Here is a 21191-nt window from a genome sequence, read left to right as displayed (position 1 = left end):
ACGATTTCTGTATGTTACAAAACTATAGCGTTACCAATTTTTTTATTAAATTTTAATTACTATAAGAATAGCATTTGAAATATTATTACGTTTAAATTTCATTCAACTTCTAAATCATTTTTAGCATTTTATCTTAAATGCTATGTTTAGTACAAAATTATACGGAGTTGATATAACGCATGCATCATTTCATATACCTCCGAAGAAGAGACACTTCTATTTCGATTTCGATTTCGAGTCACAACTGACTACAACTGTATTTATGTCGAGGACTGCATACTAAGTGCTTTGCCTCCATTATTTTTTTATACCGATAGATGGCAGCCAGATTACCAGATCGAACAGTTAATGAGAATTTAGAACTAGACCAGGAGCTAATAGCTACCTGGTGCTAGCACCCCCAGAGGTATCGTTTTACTTGGGGGACATTGAGACCACGAGCATATTTAACGTCGCCCAGTCCCCTTTAATGACGACGGTGGGTCTTCGACCATCGAGGTTCGAACTCAGGACCCTCCGGCCCCGAATCCGACACTCTACCGATCGGGTTATCACGGCCCTAAACTTCTATTTAAGGGACAAAATTTCCGGTCCCCTTAGTGTCCGTTATTGAGAGGTTCTACAAGAAATATTTCTTTACAATGTCTTTTGAAAAAGAGGGAGTCGTAAAATTAACGATTATATTTTTCAATGAAAATTGTTATTTTCTAATATTTCGCTTTTCTTTTTACAGTAAAGTTTGTTTTCAAGTGCTTGAAACTGAGCTTTATTTATTTGGAGCTGCTGATGATTATCTGATACATGTATGGAAATTGAGTACTGGTGAATCTGTTGCTTCTTTGGAAGGCCATTACAGCACTGTAAATGAAATTGTTTTTACTAGAAATAATACTATGATAAGGTAATTTCGTAGCTTGCTTAAAATAAATCTTTTATGTATCACATACTAGAAAGAAAATGTTTTTAAAATGTATTATTTTATAACTGAGCGCAACTAGGAGGCTTAATCCATTAAGCCATATTCTAAATCATAGTTTAATGTTATGTATAAACTTTACTTCTCTAAGGATTGTTATGACAAGGACACCCCTACAAGGACAAAATTCTGGTTGTTTCTCTAAAGTGAAATTTTTGTAGAATTCACAAAAATAAAGAAAGTTTATAAAATGTTTTTCTTTTTACAAAATGTGGGCCTAACAATGCAAACTTTGAATCAAAAAACTTGAATGGCAATATGTCCCTTAAATGATTAAAATAATTAGTAAGTAATACATAACTATTAATATTTTTGGAATTGATATGATTCGAGAAGTATTGTAAAAATGTGTTGCCAGTTATTTTTAAACCAGTGTTATTGCTTGTTCTCTCTGTTAATAACATTATATTGTTCAATGTTTGTTTGAACATTAAAAAGAAGGGGCCTAAATTTCATTCTTTGAACTTGTGCTATTGTTAGATCTGTAATTAATTTAATGTATTTATTTTTGTTTCCTAATACTTCCAAAATCTTATTCAGCTCCGGAAGAGATAAAGTTGTTCTACTATGGAGTACATCAGATTTCAAGCTTTTAAGAACTATTCCAGTATATGAAGTTAGTATAGATGTATTATAGAGCTAGGTCAGCATTTTTTATTTATTTTTGTCTAATGTTCTTAAGTAATTGGATATTTTTTGCAGACAGTGGAAGCATGTATTCTAGCACCTGCAGATTTAAAACTAGAAGGAGCTTCATTTAATTCGGAAGATACATATTTCATTACAGCTGGTGATAAGGGTAATCATGCAATGTTTTCTCAGTATTCCGAGATGATTCATTTCTAAATTCTAGTACACTTATGCACACATACACATGAGTGTGTTTGTGAATATTATTATTTTATTTATTTTTGCATTTTTGCAGCCTTAATATCGATTAAATATCTTTTATTATTGCTATAATTTATATTGTCTTTCAGTGAAAAATATGGGTTATAAAATATTCAATAGAAAGCTTTTTAAAATCATATGTTGCTTAGAAATAACAAAATCAGATGTTAGTTATAATTTGTAAATATTTATATGAAACTAGCCGACCCAGCAAATGTTGTTCTGCCATATAAATAGTTTCTAGTAAATATTTTTGTTGTTAATTAAAAAATGACAAATGTAAGTTTGGGGGCTAAAATCTTTGACAGAATGAGGAATAGAGCCCTGTAGATGATGATCACTGATAAAATTAAAGGAAAAAAAAACAACCATTCATTTTCTCAATACAGTAATGCACACACACACACAAATAGACAAGATTTTTGCATTGTTCAAAATTTGGTACTCATTGCTTTGTGCAAAATGAAGCGACGGCCAAGAAAAATGTGTTAGAAAACTCTTATTGATTGAAAACACATTTGTTACCATCTTCTGTTTGTCTACAAATAAAATGTTTGCAGTTTAAGCAAGGCTTTTACAATAATTTTCAACAATAGTTTTAACAATGATTTTCAACAATGGTTTTTACTATGATTTTCAACAATGATTTTTACTGTGATTTTCAACAATGGTTTTTACAATGAATTTCAACAATGCTTTTTACAATGATTTTCAAAAAAAAAAAAAAGAAAATTCTGCATAAGGACACCTTGATTACTTAGCTGTATGAAATATACTTTAAGACCTATTCACATACTTACCAAATACACATAAAAAATTTCATAAAAATCAGTCCAGCTGTTTCGGAGAAGTTCAAACACTTACACCATGACAGGAGATTTTTATATATTAGATTTCATTACGAAACTTCAGCCACAAGAGCTTTTCTTTTTTATACAGCAATCTATGAAGAATTACTTTATGTTAGATAATGCATATTTGTTCTAAAAAGTAATAGTAATAAATTGGTGAAACTATTCAATACAAATTAGGAAATATTTATTTCTTTTGTTTAAAATGTCAAAAATAAAACTCTGCTTCATTTATTCAGAGTTGTGTTTTTTAATATTGTGTTTCATCATTAGGAAACACCAGCACATATTTTGTAAGGAAAAAAAAAAACTGTTGTATTTAACCTAAGATTTGTTAATTATGTATTTTGTTATAAACAGGTTTTTTTTTTTTTTTGTGATTCAGACATTTTGTATAAAACTTTTTTGTTGTGTTGGTTTTTCAAAAGTTTCGTTGTTGTTTACATTTCAATCTTTGTTTTAGGAGTTCTTAAAGTTTGGAGCACATTAAGTGGCAACTGCATTTATAGCCAATCAGATTCCATTATATCTCTTCCAGAAGATTCAAATTATGATGGGCCTTTAATAAAGCAGGCAATATATGTTTCAGCTTTGGAAGCCATTGCTGTCACCACTTTTGACCATAATATCATTCTATATAGCTTAAGTAATTTTTCTTTAAAAAAGCAGGTAAATATTTTTACTTCTTATTTTAGATTTTTTTTACACTTGAAGATGATTTATTTTAAATATGGATTCAAATCTGCACAATTATTTTGTCTTAGAAAATTTTTATTGCATTTTTCTAATGTATTTTAACTTTATGGGAAAATTTTGTCTTAAATAAGAATTTAAAAAAAAGAAAAATAAACCTCTATATGTATATGATGGTATCGAACATTTTTTGAAACTGTCTCTAAAGCTTTCCAGTATTAGAAAGAACAAACAAAAATTTTCAGTGAAGTCTACCAAGCATCGAGTTTCGTGCGTTCAAACAAATTGACAGTTTGGAAACTTCACTTTATGGGTCATTCTTCAAAAAGTGTAACTTTTCCGTCACACGTCTTTTACAGTAAAAACGTCAAGAAACAATTCATTTATCGGTGATTTTTAATTTCATCAAACATATATCTATTTAAACATGCCAACAATTTTTCAATAATAAAGTTTATTTTTGGATCATAACATGATGAATTCTCACCTCCATGGCATGTCACACACCTTGTGTAACTGTTTATATTGCGTAATAACTTGTTTAATTAAAAGTATGTGCTTATTTATTTATTATTCCTTTCACAAGTGTCTCAAATACTAATTGTTTACATGTATTTAATTTTTTAATATTGTGTTTTAGTTTGTTTTAGTAGGATAAGGAGTCATGTCACATAATAAATTCTCATTTCCATTACCTAAACACAAAATTCCAATCCTCATTAACACGTGGCAGTAATTAACATCAAATTTTATTTTTTGTGATACAAGAGAGCCCCCTTGTTTATTTTCAGCCATAGTTGAAGTTGTGAGATTTTTGTTGAAAAACAAGAAGATAGATTTTGCTTCAAAAACTTAGTGTGGTTATTCTGACTTCTCACCTCCGTGAACTTGAATTTCAGGGATGTAAATTAATGTAAAAAAAGAAGTGAACATGGTTTCATATGCTTAACATGTGCAGATTGTATCAACAAAAGAAAAAAAAATTCTGTGAAAAATGTATCTATTATGCCTTCTATATTAATGGAAAATTCCTCACCTCAGTGACAGACCTTATCAATATCATTATTTCTGAGGTGAAAATAAATGATTGAGGAGAAATACATCAATAATAGACATTCTACCAAAATTATAAATTACCAGTACATCCTCAAATTTACTAAATATTATTTTTAACATACATTTGAAACTACAAATTAAGCCGTACTTTAATTAAGAGAACTTAATATTATATTCTCACTAATCACATTAAAATAGCTGATTATTTGCACAATTTACAAAATTAGTACTTTGATATTAAATTGACCTCGATTTTTAAATATTATAAGTTTTTTCCTTTTTATTTTATTTCTGTGAACGAGGCATTTTTTAATTTTTTTATTCATGAGTAAAATTATTGTAACTTAGCTGGGCCATTGCTTATGGTTACTTCTAGTAGGTAACACTTTCATGTAAGAATGGGAAAAAAAGAAAGAAAAGGTTTCGAAATTGAAAAATATTTGTGTTCAAAAGATAAGTTTTCTGGAGAATGACCTTTATACCAAGTATCGATGGAGAAAAACTTATGATTTTGTTACTTTTAAGCTGCATATTTGACAAAATTTAAACCTTGTAATCTAGAAGACGCAATAGTAGGCCATACAAAGCATAGGTTTTTATATTGAGGGATGTTCTTTACCCTGAACTTAAGATGCTCTTGAATGTGGCCGAATAGGATCCTTCATTAATTTTTGATGAACTTAATGTATTATCTACCACAATTTCCTCTTTGATACTGAATTAAACATAATTTCTGTATTTTTCCCAATTGCTGTTGAAATACCTTAATAATTTTTCCACCATTAAAATAATTGTAATATATTTTTATTCCTTATAGTTAACTCTAGTGTTCATTTAAACACTGTAATATATATTTTCAGAAAGTGTTTAAAGTGAAATATTGTTCAAATTTTCTACTAAAACATTGCATAAGTTCATTTAATTTTTTTCCTTCAAATTTGTTAGCACTTGCAAACAATTTATTTCACTAGCAATCAATAAACAAGTTGTTTCTTCCTGTAATCTTAAAGTTTTGTTGACTGTATTGCTATAAGTTTTTGTTTGTCTGTGTATTTGAATTTTTTCTGCACATGCTATATTTTTCTTCATAAATAGCAGTTTGCATAGTATATCCACCACATTGGTTCCTTAGTGTATTCTAAAAATGTATGTTACTCAAGTTTGTTAAGCGAGTCTCCTTTATTTAGGCATTATGTTTGGGAATAAAATCAGAAATCTCTCTGTAAATTCTAGGGAAGTATTTTTTGGGGCTGCGTTAAAGGCTTTACCTTTTGCAGACATAGTGTAATCCCCTGATTCAGCATCCATACTTTCATGTGGCACCACTATCGGCAGATGCTATTAACGTCCTTATTTTGACAACCAGTTCCCTCACCAAATGTAGGCACCTAAGCTCTCTTCAATGAGAAACTGTACTAGGAATTTAATTTTAGCTAGAGTACTCAAAGCTGAACAAGTAGATCTCCTACATGTCGCATAATCGTACAACACTCAGTTTTCTGCATCTTGAAAATCTACGAACTTGAGCCTGGGTTGTAACCTGCCCATCTTTGGATTTAAGACGCCAACGCATAAACACTACCCTGTCTTTATGATAATCTTGAAAGATGATATATTTTACAAACTGCTGTTTAAACTTGACTTCCTAGCACATTGTGTGTCGAAGTGTATTGATGTACATTTCTGGCTGATATTTATATGCATTAAAACATATTTTAATTCAGTTTGTAGGTTACAATGATGATATTTTGAGCATCAAGTTCTTAGGAGAAGGAGAGAAATTAGCAGTAGCTACTAACAGCACCCATATAAAAATATTAGACTTCCCGTCGTTTAACTGCCGCGTATTGAAAGGTCATTTGGATATTGTTTTAGCTTTAGATGTATTTCCAAAGCATAAATCTCTATTAGTTAGTGCTTCAAAGGTAAATGATTTTATTTTTTTCCTCTTACTAATAATAATTTATGTGATCAAAAAGTTGAATTTTTCCATACTTTAAAGTGTTTTTAAAAAATCATGCATTTAAGGGTTAAGAATAATTTTAAAAAGTTCAACTTGAGTTCCCATCTCAATTAATAAGTATTGTAATTGAATCCATTATTTTTGCTAGGGCAGCTTTTCGAAATAATCGATTCAAGTACTAATACAGTCTGCACTTTTTAGAACGACCTCCCATTACTGCAACCCTTCCATTATAACGACCAATGGATGAAGTCCCGCTGGCTATTCCAATGATCCATCCATAGTTATTTTTATATCCGTTAGAATGTTCAAACAAAACTGTTCTTTCCAATATAACGACCAAATTAAGTCTTGACTTTTTTGTAATTCTAGACTTTATTTGAAAATTGAAATTTTACAAGTTTATGTTTCTGGAGGTTAAATATTTCAATTGAAAGTAGTTAAGTGGGAGTTATTTGATCATAAAAGATTAAAAGAATTGATGAGAATTGTGCACAAACGATTGACAATATAATTTTTTTTAAAGCCAAAAAGCGGAAAGCATCTAGATTATCTTAATAAGAGGAAAAATAATGTCTTTAATGAAAAATCTCAAGCAAGGCAACCATGAACTCTGATTTAAAAAATAACCAACTTCTCTCAATTATTTTCAGAGTACATTTTAGCGGAATGTAGTCACCTAAATGTAAGATGGATTGAAACATAGTGTTTTTAAAGAAATAAAAAAGTCATGATTATTCATGTTCAATCAATTTCGTGGCTCTCTTCTAAAATAAAGTAAAACTTGTAAAAATTATTCTAATGCTGTTAAATATGACTAATCGAAATGCAATATCTGGAACATTTATGTTAAAAGGACCTCTCGTTGTAGAGACTGATTTTGTTTTGGCGACAAGGGTCGTTATATTGAACGCTGAATGTATAAATTTCATGACTTGAAAAATCAAAAAAGCGAGATATTGATGTATATTTCAGTGTACAGAATAAATGTTGTATTTATGACAACTAATCCTTTTTTTTTCTAATCAATAGGATAACAATGTGAAAGTTTGGTTCATGGATTCTGAATTGTCTATCACCAGAGTTTATACTGGCTATGGTCACACTGCTTCCGTCACTGCTGTTTCATGCTGCAGGTTAAGATAATCAAAAATCTTTCAAATGTTTTGTAATCTGTGATGTTTCCATCAATTTTTCTGAGCGTATACTCCCAGTAATCAGCTATTCATAATTTGTGTATGTGATCACATACATAATATGTCATACTATGAAAAATTTTGAAACTTGAGGGCATACGCTATATTTTAAAAAAATGTTTGAAAGTATACATTCTGTATGGAGTATACACTATGGGAACACTACTGTTTGTAATGAATAATAATCACCAAACCTTTTAACTTTTTTTTTCTTAAATTTTTACTGCAAATTATTTCTATGATCTTAGAATGGTTTTTATTCTTATGACTGGAAGAAAAAAAGTGTGGATATTGTTTATCTATTTTTGTTAAGGTGTCTATAAATGTGACCATTTCTTTTCATCATATTTGTCCCCCCTTCTCATTTTGTCACAAAATATCACATTTCACCTTTACCTTTTCCCATGTCACACTTGTTACACCCTCCTACTTGTGTCACAAACTCACTCATGAACAACCCCCCTCCTAAAAGCACGACATTTGTGAAGAACCTTTAAGTAACAATAGTATTTTTTTTTCTCCAGAGAGAGAGAAAATTACAGTAGGATTTTTTTTATAGTTCCACTTATCCAAAATATTTAAAGTTCCTTTTTATGTTTAAAATTCAGGGTGCTAGTTATGTTTTGTTTTAAACTGATATAGTATTTTGATTTTATTTGTAGTATATACATTTTATAATTACAAGATCCATTTAGTACTAGTTTTCTGTAATTTGATATAATACTGATACTAATTAACTTGACTAATTGGGATACTAATTTTATTGTTATTACTTTCTTTGTCACAACTTTAAATATGGCAAAAAAGTGTTCAGTGAATGTTCAGAGCATTTATAAACAACACTTGTTATAAATAGTTCCCTATTTTAAACAATGTTTACAAGTCATGAAACAGTAGTGAAACAGGGTGGCGACAGATCAGGGAAATCAGGGAAAAGTCAGGGAACTTTATTAATCAGGGAAATGTCAGGAAATTTGGAAAAAATAACAAAAATCAGGAAAAATTGATTTTATGAAGAAAAAAATTTTTTTTTTACTTTACAAAACCTACGCATTTTCCCTACGCATTTTCCGCCAATTATCTGTTCAAAAAAAGTAAAATTATTGAGGTGCGATTATACACTCGCATATTTGTGCATCTTTTTTCCTCAATGTCAAAGTATTGAATCTTACTTATTAACCACAGGCTGACTTCCTAAGATTGCTTCTGTTATAGTGCCTAGAAAGAGTAGTGTGCCGATCGACGGGGAAAAAGTGAGGTCAGATCTGAGGAAAATTCAGATGGCGCTGCGCTCGAGGAGTACATTATGCTCCTAAATCAGACTCGTTTTAAATCAGCGATTGCATGTTGATTTCGCAGTTTAAATGCCCCGTTTTTTCGGATTGAACTTATTTCTGTGCAAAAGACAAATTCTGTAATAAGTGCTACTTGTTACATGGGTGTTCATTTATTTTTTGAAGAATATAAAATTACATTATGCTAATTTATCTTCAATGAAAATAGTAGAATATAAGGGGCCATTCATTAAATACGTAAGGGTCCCGAGGGGGAGGGGGGTTGGAAAAGCCTCTACATACCTGGGGGGGGGGGGGTCAAACTCATTCTTACAGAATATTTTCCAAGTCGGTATTTCACATTAGAAATTGCACCGTCAACAAGTGATTTGGCAGAGATTAAGTTCCATTTGCGTCTGGAAGGTAAGAAACGTGTTAGGATAAGATGTTTTTTTATTTGTTTTACAAAGAATGAATAGTGTAAAATATAATAAAAGAGTTGCATTGTGTATGGCATGTTTTATTTTTAATTAATATTACATCAAAAAAAAGTCGAAAAAACATTTAGTTTAAATTCTAACTTTCAGTAACTATTTCTTTACGCAAAAAGGTTTAATTTAATAATGTGAATTTCATAACGATTACAGTGATGTAACGACTCCAAGATTTGTTATTTTATCATTTTAAAAAACAAAATGGAATCTTACGTAAGAATGGGGGGGGGTGAAAAATCTTACGTACCCTTACATGGGGGGGAGGGGGATCAAAAGTTGCCAAAATCATTCTTACGTAATTAATGAATGGCCCTAAGTATTCAATAACTGCGCGTCTCTTATTTCTCTACTAATAATAAAGCTGAAAGTCTCTCTGTCTGGATCTCTGTGACGCGGACAGCACCTAGACCGTTCGGCTGATTTCATGAAATTTGATAAAGTTAGTTTGTTGCATGAAGGTGTGCACCTCGAAGCGATTTTTCGAAAATTCGATTTTTTTTTTCAATTTTAAGAACAGTTTCCCGAGCAAAATTATCATAAGATGGACGAGTTAATTACGAAATTATCATGATGTGGAACCGTGACATGGGAAGAGCAAATGAACATAGCCAATTGGCGAGAAATTCATCATCCATTATTTGTAAATATACAAGCTAATCAAATGAACTTTTAATTTTCTCCTCCGGGCAAAGTCCTGAGGATACCGCTAGTTTCAAAATAAAACTGCTTCTAAATTCTTAAGCTAATTAAAATTTTCAGGGCTTCTCAGTCTGAGTCGAAGAGTCAGAGTCGCTTGAAAAACATACCGACTCCGACCTTTTTTTTAAAAAAATTTCAAGGACTTTTCTTACATTAAAAAAAAAAAAAATAGGGCCACTTGCTCCGATTACATATATAACTACATACTAATTTGCAAATAACTGCAATTGGCAAACAACTGGCTTGATTATTTGTTGAATTTTCGGTAATACTTATCAACGTCAAACTGCTAGTTTGCTTATTTTTATAACATTCTTTAGAACCTGTCAGCAAACGGTTTTGTTGTCGATAATTATCGAAATAGAAGTGTTTGATGCTTCCATTAAAAGCCTTAAACACTGTTTCATGAAATATTCACAAAATAAAGGTAAAAAGGAGAAACGCGGAACTAAATTGTAACAAAATCCCTCTTCTACTAATGTAAAACACCGTGAAATTGAACATGCACCTCGACTGCACTGCCATCTAGCGGTTTTCATACAATCCGTCTTCAAGAATCGCAGGGAAAAAAGCGCCGGTCGGCCCATTACTCTTTCTAGGCACTAAACTTCTGTGTCTGCTAGGTTGTTTATTTTACCTAGCTTCAAATTTCCTTTTACACTTTCAATGCTATGTAAAATAAACAACCATACAGGCAAAGAGGAAGCCTTCATTAATGCCTTAGCTCCTTTGCCTTTATTCCATTGTCTGGAAGTAATTAGCGTACTGTAATCACAATTTCAAGAAGAAATCTTTGGTTTTTGAATTAATACTATAAAAGCTTAAAAGTTATTACTTCTTCGCGTTTTTAATTTCATTGCTAAAATTGAACCTTCTATAAAAAAAAGCTTACCGCAGATTATAAAGGTTTTCTTTTCTTCAGACTTAAGTGATTCTTTAATTTTATAACCAAGTTGTATTCTTCTTTTGTATATTTTGAAATCAACTAATTGCTTTTTTTTTCTTTCTTTTCCTTGCATTTCAAAGTTGTTTGTTACAAAAGCAATCTAAGATTTTTTTTTTCGTTACGTACTGAAATCATTTGAAATAGAGTTAACTTGTGTACTTAAGTAACTTACTTAAGTAAGTGTACTTTATTTTTTTTATTGTTAAAAAATGCTGTATTCATTCATTGAAACCTATGTGTTTGATTAGAGAAAAGCTCCCTATGAATGGATGTCAAATGGTTTCATCTGTTCTGCATAAATATGTCAATTAGTTATATAAGAATAACTACATTACTTCTATTCTTTCACTATTACTTGTTATTCTTGCAACAATGATTATACTGTTTGAAAACTTAGTTCAAAATAACTTCAATTACTTTTTAATTTCATCATAAATACACATGTGTTTTTAAGAGTAATTTTAATAGTTTCTTAAAATTCTTATGCTAAGTGGTATCTGGAAGTAAGTTTTTTTTTTTAAATTTTCTATAATATTTCCATGTAGAAAAATTTAATATACTGTTTTGTAGGGTCCCCCCCCCCCCCCAAAATTGACTTGATATGTTTTTTTTAACCATTTTATTAAAAAAGTAGCATCCTTTTAAAATATATCTTTAGTTCAACAACTTTATACAACTTAAAACGTTTAAAATACTGCATTTTATACAAACATATAATGGATTTCAAGTAGAGCAAAGAAAGAAAAACCATTATCATTGGTAACGTAAATCAGGGAAATTTGGTGAACTTAATCAGGGAAAAGTCAGGGAACTTTTTTGCACAGTTCCTGTCGCCACCCTGTGAAACTTCACATGAAGTTAGATTTTTTTTTTTTGTTAATTGTAGTTTCAGGGAGCATTGTCTCCCTCTTATGCTTCAGCAGATTGCTATAATATTGGAATCAGTCTTATCAATTTGTGCCGTCTGATGCGCAAAGTTGTTATGCTAGGCTGCTGTTTGGAAGTGTTTTTCTGTCAGTTAATGGCAAGCAATCCATGCTATAATCTAATAAACATTGTTGCATTGATGACTCATCAGTTTGTTGCGTTTTAGTGTTACGTTTTCAGATAATCTCTCACACAAAGCAATAGTGGCAACCATATCAAATGCAATTGTCGTCTGTAGAAAGGAACGAATGAGCCCACTATTGCGAGCTCTAACACAAGACAATCCTTTAAAAAATATTTTTTTTAAAAATATGCTTGCATCTAGATAACTTTAAGTTATGATAGCCAATAGATCCATAGCTGATAAGACGCCAAACATTTGCTTCTTATTTTGTTTAAATGTGCTGCAAAGATTGTATAGTAAATTCTCATTATCTAACAAACACCACTGCAGCTGAACAATACTGATAAAATGTAGATTAACCCTGCTTTATTCACACAACACACATGTGTAAACTAGAAGACAGCAGATTAATAATTTGTTTACAAAAATATGTGAAAAATTCTTTTGTTAATTTTTAACACTAATTACAGCGGGGATCATTTTGACCTCTGAGAAGAAATCTGCATAGTTAACTATGTAATGTTATATATTTGTAATAATTAGTAAAAAATAAACATATTTATTATACAGGCATTTTTTTTTTATGGTTGCAGAGATTGTAAGGATATGTAATGAATTATTTAAAAAAAGTTCAAAATACCCTTAAAACTACCAGCTCTGTTTCAGCTGCATTTCAGAAACTAGCGGCTAATGATCACTTTTATGTACAAAAACATTATAAATGCTTCATATTCTTGCAATGCTATGTTCTAAGAGGCCTTTTTGAGTTTTTGCTGTGTTTCAGCATCAGCAAATATATTTGCATTTCATTTTTTTTCTCAAAAGGGAAAAAATGGAATTTGCCCACAGTTTTAGGTATAACCCTTTAGTTTGGTCTTTAAAAAAATTACAATTTTCTCGAAAACTTTATAAAACTACATAGCACAATAATTTAGGAAAAGTCAAGAAAGGATTAAGCTTTTTATGAGAATACAGAGGCGCAGTTACAAAAAAAAAGTTAGCTTCCCCTAATTCTAGTGGTAATGTCTTTAAACAATTTGATTTGATTTTACTGCCCTTTTTTTTTTGGTAATGAGTGGTAAGTGTGCTTATTTAAAGATTTGCTTTGCTTATTACCCATGCAATCTTGATTGCCTTTGATCCCAGTTAGTCCTGATAAACAAGGTTGTACTGTAATTTTTTCTTTGATATGTTTGCCATATCAAGTAGTATTGAATACTTCACCTGAATATTCATTGCAACCCTTGCACAGTGAGTTATGCAGAAGTAAGCTAATTTTAATCACAGTTTAAAGTGAAAGAAACTCTAAATCCAAGCTTGGAGATTTTAATTTCTTTTGTGAGGTTTCAAACAAAAAACATTACTAAGAAAATCCTATGTTGATTAAAGCTCTTTTGTATTTCAATTTTTTTTTAATGAAAGCACCAAATGTTTCAGATTAGCTTTCAGTGGCTTGGTGTATTCTTCAATAATTTTTGTGTTTAGTATATTTTAATTGTTTTTGTATGTATATATATTTTTTGATTTTTAGTATAATTGTTATTTTGCCTGTTGATGTATTGTTTCAAAAAGTAAATTTTTAGTCCTTCTCGTTTTTAGTTTTTCTTGTAAATTTTTTTTTTTTTTGGGATATTCTCTTTTTCCATCGTGCTTTGAATAGAGAAGGCATTGCAAAGATAGGCTACGTTTTTTGATTTACAGATATCTAATAGTTACAGTGACATACTAGGGCTGGGTGATGTAGGAATTACTACATCGAGATGTATCGCTAACCTTACATCTCGATGTAAGTTTTTTTAAAACTAAACTTGCTTGTTTTAGTTTTACAAAATATATACAAGGTATAAAAATTATATATAATGCCAAATACGAATTAACAGATTTCAGCACCAGAAAGAAATTTTTATAAAGTAGTGCTAAAGGCGCAAGTTAGTGAAAAATATTTAAGAAAAGTTTTGAAATTACAATGAGCCTGTTTTTTCAGTGCAAAAAGATGTAAGTAAATGGATGCAAAGTCATGTATTCCATTCAAAAGCTCACATATTCTTGCATTAAAAAAAGGTTCATTGTAATCAGTAGTGGGAGAGGGGATATTGCACCGTGTGAAACTCAAGAAGATTTCAGTTTATAAGAAATATAAATACTTTAATTCTGAAAATTTCCACTAATATATCTTAAATTATATTTAATCTAACAAATATTACAAAATTAGAGTACCCATAATTGCAGGGGGAGGGGTAGGTTACATATATCATCTAAGAAAAATTTTGCATAAAATGGATTCGCAGTTTATATTTGTCTTCCAAATATTTTATGCCACAAAAATAGAACTGATTTTTTTCTGAAAATTATATAAATTTCATATTTACATAAAACATTTATAATTTTTTTTGAGGGGGGGAGGGGGAGTAAGTGACACTACAAGTTACCGACTTGTGTGACATCTGTGCTAGGAACTGCACTTCTTGTAACACCAAAATACGTGTTGCATTCTTTGTTGCTACTTTGCTAATTAAATTTTGCTTTTTTTTGGCAAGTGACTACATGATAAACTTACTAGTTCATCAACTTATCTTTCGTCTATAACGAAGGACTCACGTGCAATTCTTACATATTTTGGAAGAAATGAAGATCTAACTCTACTCACCTTCATTGTTAAACCAGATTGGATTGACACCCTGATTAACATTAGTGTGAAAAAAATAGACATTAAAATGGCAGCAACCCTGGACGTGTCGGTGCATCGATTTAGAGAAGAATCCTAAACTGGTTTAACGATGTAGGATGCACACCGGTTTTAGTCGATGCATCACTCAGCCCTATGACATACATAAGAAATTTTTCCCATAAGAATAAATGAAGCATGTTTTGTATATATATTGCATGTGGATGCATTTAACATCCATTAAAGATATTCAAAATTTTAAAAAAATTGCAGTTTGTAAAGTAGTCTAAATACCGTATAGATATTGTTTAAAAACCACAGAAAGACTGGAAAGAGAAGAAATAGGGAGTAAGTGTTGTCTTGTGTCCTAAATATGTTGCCATGGATCTATATATTTTGAATTTATCTAACCCAATCAGACTTCTTCATTAGTCATTTTTAATAAAAATATCTCTATGCCTTTACACACTTCTTATCAGCTCACACTGAGTACACGACATATTGCATCTAAATTTTTTTATTGCATCTAAATTTTTTTGTTGGGATAAACATTTAATGAAAATTAGCATGAAATCCTACATTTTTGAAAGTTTCTGATACATGAATAATTGATAATAGCATTATTAACTATATAGATGATAACTCCCATCTTAGTGAAACTATTCAGAGCAATAAGAACCATATTGTATGACTGATACAAAATGAAATGTCAGGGAGAGCCAAGCATGTCTGCATCAATATTTGTTCAATAGCCTATGTTTTCTATTTCTTCTACATTTTCTTTTTCTTATATAATAAAAATAATGTATTAAGTATTGCACATTTATTGAAAGCAAAATTTATATAGATTTTGCTTATTACAAGTGCTACATCAATCAAGCATAACAAGGCCAGTAGATTGAAGTCATGCTCTATCTGGTAGTATGTGTGCTTTTCAAATAAATAAATATATGTAAACTGTGGAGATTGTTGATTAAGTATTAGAGTGACCGTCACATGACTACAGGATACTAATTACATAGCACCTATGTATTGCTCAATTCTACATAACGAATGGTATAATCAGGGTTCGAAAATATCATGATATTTTTGAAAATATCGAAAATATCCGATATTTTGATATATATCGGATATTTTGATATATATCCGATATTTTCAATCAGCACTAACTTAAGTCTTCAAAATGGTAAATGCATCCTCAAATCACTCTTTCTTTTCTTATATTGTCACTAAAAAATCAGATTTAAAACTAAGGTTTCTTTTAAAATTTATATTTAATATTTCATTTAACATTTTTATCAATTTTAATGGAATTACTTTTTACTCATCTTTCTTCTGTTAGCTAGTTTTACACAGTTATGTGATTCTGAAATAAAAAAAATATCGGTGCACAGTCATAAGAGATTTTCTTTTTTTCTGATCAACGTTTAATATTTAACTAAGCACTTTTAATATGAATTAAAATTGTTACATTACTAATAATTTTATGAATATATATAAAAAAAAAGGAATATTTTGTTACTTTATTATATTAATGCTATTTTAATACATCATAAAAATGTAGTACATAACTTTTTGTTTTATTTTTTTAATAATAAATGAACAATATTACAATGATTAGTATAATTTTTGTATTGAAAATATATACCGTAGTTGAAAAAATAAATATCAAAATATCATATTTTCAAAATAAATATCGGATATATATTGTGATATATATCATGATATATATCGGCGAACCCTGGGTATAATGTTTGTAAATCCTATGTAAGAATACATTGAGCCATTCTGCATGATTTACTAAAAGTGACTCGAGGGTTGTTCATTATCTTCAGTTAGTGGTGGTTGCTCTAATGCTCTTAGTTGAATCTTTGTGGTATTCAAAATTAGTGTGTTATTAATCTTTTAATTTGAAGCATTTATTTCAACATATGATCTGCTCTATACATTTTAGAGGAAAAGGGAGATTTTTTGCAACTGGTTCTGAAGATACTACTCTCAAGTTGTGGGAAGTTCCTAAGCGTAAACCTTCAGTTGCATTAAAGTTATTATTGGCACCATATTTGACTGTAAAAGCTCACGATAAGAATATTAATTCCATTGATATATCAGAAAATGATAAATTAATTGCAACTGGTTCGCAAGATCATACAGCCAAAGTGAGTTAAAAATCTGTTCTTATTTTGTGTTACTCAATTTTTAAAAAAGGTTATGATCTAGGAATCTTAACTTTTGTTTCATACTGCCTTGTGACTTTAAAGTGAAAAAATAAAAAAAAAGCCAACTTAGAATAAAAATCCAAAAGTAAACAAACACTATTAATCCTTTAATATTCATAAATCTTGACACAGAAGGGTTTTTAGATTGATAAAACTACTTGTAAGTAATTGTTTTAATTTTTGAAAAATTTAAACAGAACTACCTGGAAAACTGGATGTAACAGTTTCGATATGTGTAACTATTCTCTCAGCATAAGAAATTAATTTGAAGGAAAACTTGTACATTTATTTCAATTTAACTTTTTAATTTAATCTAGAATTAATTCTATTGATGTGGTGTGTAAATTATAGTTAAATAATTCTTCAGCATCAAGAAAACTTATATGTTTATGAAAATCATCAATAATTACTGTATTTGATAATGGTGTCAGTATTTGAGTTTTCGGCTGGTTTTTGATGTTTTCGACTAGTTTTTGATGTTAAAAACCCAACCCTGAAATTAAGCAACATAAAAAGGCAAAACAGAAAGTTTCTTAAATTATTCTTTTAGTGGACAATGTTGGGAGGACACAGTGAGAAGGTTCCATCTGAAGGTCTAATGTCAAGATAATGTTTCTGCTAGTTAACCCAGTAGCCAAAATGCAACCCTTAGACCAGAGAATAATAGGCACTTTAAAAGTCTAAGTGGGGATCATTATGTGTTAATTAATTTGAAAAAGGGGTTACAAAACGTTACCAAGACTCTTTGAGCAAGCAATTCCCTATTCGAGACTTTTTCAAGAAGTAATATAGTCGAACCTGTCTGTCTCAAAACCTTTGTATCTTGAATGGCTGCATATCTCACATTTTTTAAACTTCCCAGCGATCGCGATTAATTTCTCATGCTTTTCTTGAATACTTCATACGTAAAACCTCTATTTCTTGAAGTTCAAAATTCACTGCTTTTTAAAGAAAATGCTCGCTTTTTCTTTAAAAAATCATTTACTTTTGTATCTTTGCCACATCTTTTTGAATATGCTAGCTGCAACATGCAGGGTTTCTATTTAATAAATATGTTTGTATATTTGGATACATAATGGCACTTGAGTTGTTCATTTTTGCACCTAGAAACTTATACTGGGTGTCATCATGGTGCCTAGAATTGAATTCTTAATTCTAACACTGCCCATACAATTATTACAGGGCCCTTTTGCCAAATCATACTGCAAGTCAGTATCAAGTTTTGACATATAGATGTAAAAAAAAAAAAAAAGATTTGTATCTCATTTTTTTCATCTCATCTCTTCTTTGCTGGGCCCCTATTGCTCTTAGACTATCCAGCCCATGCTTTGGGTTGGATCTAGTTCCTGTTCTTATAGTGGGTCATTTTTGGAAAGAAGGGGTGTATAATAATCATAAGTAATTTTGAAGCAAAAACGGAGGTCTGGAACCATTTTCCCGAAATACTAAATCCCCAAAATGCAGCTTTAGGCTAACTTCGGTTGCTTAAAGGGAGAGATCATCAACCCTCTTGTATCCACGCTTGCCACACCGTGCAGGGGCCATCCTTTTATAATTAATAATTGGTCACTCTGTCTCCATTTTTTTTTTTTTTTTGGTAAAAGCCTGTGCTATTTTCCAAAATAATTTTTACCCAGTAATTTTAAATTATGTGAAAGCTGTCTACACCTTGTGTTTGTTTTCCAGATTTGGGATGTTTCAGATTTATCACTTGTTGCTACTCTAAGGGGACATAAGAAAGGAGTATGGTGTGTAAATTTCTCTCCAGTAGATCTAGTAAGTTATTATTTAGATCTTTTCATCTTAGTTTTGGAAAGTCAAGTACAATAATTCTCTGAACTGATTCTAAAATCTTTTCAGCATCCATCTGAAAAGTGCTCTAACCACTGAAGGACATAACCCTAGATTTTTTTTTACTTAGAAATATTTTTAAATCTAAATAATATTAGTAAATTTTAGGCAAAATATTACTATAGGTCATTGTATAAAAATGTTTTTCATTTTTCCTTATTAAAAATGAACTAAGATACAAAACTTAAAAGTAAATTTGCTAAAAAAGTTCATGTTAAAAAAGTAATAACTTTTAAACTTTCCTTTACATTTTACCTTTTGGAAATAGAACACAATCCAAAAATTAAAAAAAAAAAAGTTTCTCCAAATATTTTTTGCTTCTTTCTCCTTTTTTTAAAATGAGACAAATGTTTTTGCTTTGTATTTTAGAACCATTTTCTTTTGTGTAGATATTAAGGTTTATTAGTTTAAAAAATATATTTTGTTGATCTTGTTGAAATAAATTTAATGGTGTATTTTTCCAGGCAGTAGCCACTTCATCTGGAGATGAAACTATTAGAATATGGTCCTTGAGTGATTTTTCTTGCTTAAAAGTAAGTAATTTTTCATTCAATGAGTACATTTTATGATTAACATTTTTGTTGTTATTAAAATGTATTCAGCTCAAGTTCTTACCAAGTACATATGGTTTTTAGGTCTTTGAAGGCCATGAAGCTTCTGTTCTTCAAATTATGTTTTTAACTCGAGGAACACAGCTAATTTCAAGGTATATGTTTTTTTTCTTACTGTTAATAATCTTGTACATATACATTAATGAAAGCTATAGTAAATATTTTAACTATTCTCTCAAATCTTAACAAGGTTATTTGTGTCATTGTTATTACTATTATTGTTTATTAAAGTTGATTGTGTTGATATATGCATTAAGAAATCTTTTTTAAAAAGAGGAAAAGAAAATATATTATAAAAAATGTTTATGTGGAGAACATGAAGGCTGTCAAAATTTGGCTCTATAAATTAATTCTGTTGATGAAACTTAAAGGAATAACATCGTATTCAATGTTTTTCTAGACCAGTGTTTCTTAATTTTTTTGTGATAAGTTGAACCCTTTTTAATGTCATCTTTTCTTGTCGAACCTCTTGTCCCCCCCCCCCCTCTGATAGTATAGTTTAAATGATAAATTATATGGTTTATTTGGAGTAGAAATTAAAACTTTTAAAATAACATTTATCAACTTCAAAATGTAATTAAAAATATTAATGCAGCATTTCTCAAAGTACTAGTAATAAAATATTCAAACATTCTTTTAAAATTCAAGCATTACTGGGGTGGATGTTAATTATTTTTGCTATTTTAGATGTAAGTGCCTATTTTCGATATGCCCTGCAAACCAGGGCCCATTACAGGCTGATTTTGCTACCGTTTTTCGGTACCTTCACAAAAATCTTGTTTTGAAATCGGTACTTTCACAAAAATCAAGTAATAAAATCAGTAGTTTCACAAAAATATCGAAAATTTCACAAAAATTCACATTTTAAAATATAAAATTTGTTTCTCTGTTTAAAACAAAATTTACTCATAAAATAAAATTCTAAGCAGGTAATAATCGCTTAAAAAGCTACCTTTTTGTGGTATTTTAACTAATTTTTAGCTGTTTCTCGCCAAAGTGTATTTATGCAATATTATGACAATCTTTTAACATGTTTTGGGGAACCGTTTTTCTCATAATTTCCAATATTGTACACAGTACATAGCCCATTAAGCTGAAATTACGATTGTATTTTTGGTACTTCTTAGGTTTTTAGCTCCCTCCCCCCTCCATAGATCTTAAAATAGAAAAATAGAATAGATGTGCCTTCTCCCCACTTTTCTCCTCAGAGCGCGCGTCAACATCCCCCGTTGGACATCACGTGATCAAGGGACTCCCCTCACAAGAAACTGTTTCCCTTATCGAAGACAATCACTTTGCGCCACGATCATTTGCACAATTTAGGGAAATTAAAGCATTTAACCCATGGGTTAAATGCTTTAAGCATGGGTTAAATTAAAGCATTTTACCCATTATTAAAGAAAAACGGAATACTCTGTCCCTCACGTAACATCTCATATTTTTCACTAAAAGTAATAATTAAAAAAGGTAACTTTTTTTTTTCATTAAGAAATCGCAAATGTATTTGTTGTACTTTTGCAAGAAATGTTCTTTGTTACCTTTTTAAGTTATTACTTTTTAATAAAATGCGGGAGAAAATGACAGCTTTTTCATGGAATGGTCCATTAGATATTTTCCCATCATAACTTTTGAAGCAGGCGCACAAGCTATTTAAACTTTTTTTCAAGTGCTTTAAATACTGAGTAGAAAAAGACGTCTTCAAAAATCTTAAACAAAAATTGATCTTATAAATTTTCTTTTATTTCAATCAAATTT

General features: G+C 30.0%; 1 protein-coding gene across 1 annotated transcript in view; it reads left to right on the top strand.

Annotated features, from left to right (window-relative positions):
• The window catches only part of LOC129217528 (transducin beta-like protein 3), an 81660-nt gene that overhangs the window by 32268 nt on the left and 28201 nt on the right, over nt 1–21191 (top strand). Inside the window, exons 6-15 of the mRNA XM_054851843.1 lie at nt 734–901; nt 1517–1592; nt 1679–1775; nt 3182–3387; nt 6192–6392; nt 7463–7566; nt 16710–16914; nt 18661–18750; nt 19290–19358; nt 19461–19531. Of these exons, the coding sequence (XP_054707818.1) occupies nt 734–901; nt 1517–1592; nt 1679–1775; nt 3182–3387; nt 6192–6392; nt 7463–7566; nt 16710–16914; nt 18661–18750; nt 19290–19358; nt 19461–19531 (1287 nt within the window). The remainder of the gene's footprint in view (nt 1–733; nt 902–1516; nt 1593–1678; nt 1776–3181; nt 3388–6191; nt 6393–7462; nt 7567–16709; nt 16915–18660; nt 18751–19289; nt 19359–19460; nt 19532–21191) is intronic.

Source organism: Uloborus diversus, chromosome 2 (assembly GCF_026930045.1).
Source record: "Uloborus diversus isolate 005 chromosome 2, Udiv.v.3.1, whole genome shotgun sequence".
NCBI lineage: Eukaryota > Metazoa > Arthropoda > Arachnida > Araneae > Uloboridae > Uloborus > Uloborus diversus.
Note: the sequence above shows the minus strand (reverse complement) of the source record. Positions and strands in the feature narration are given on the sequence as shown.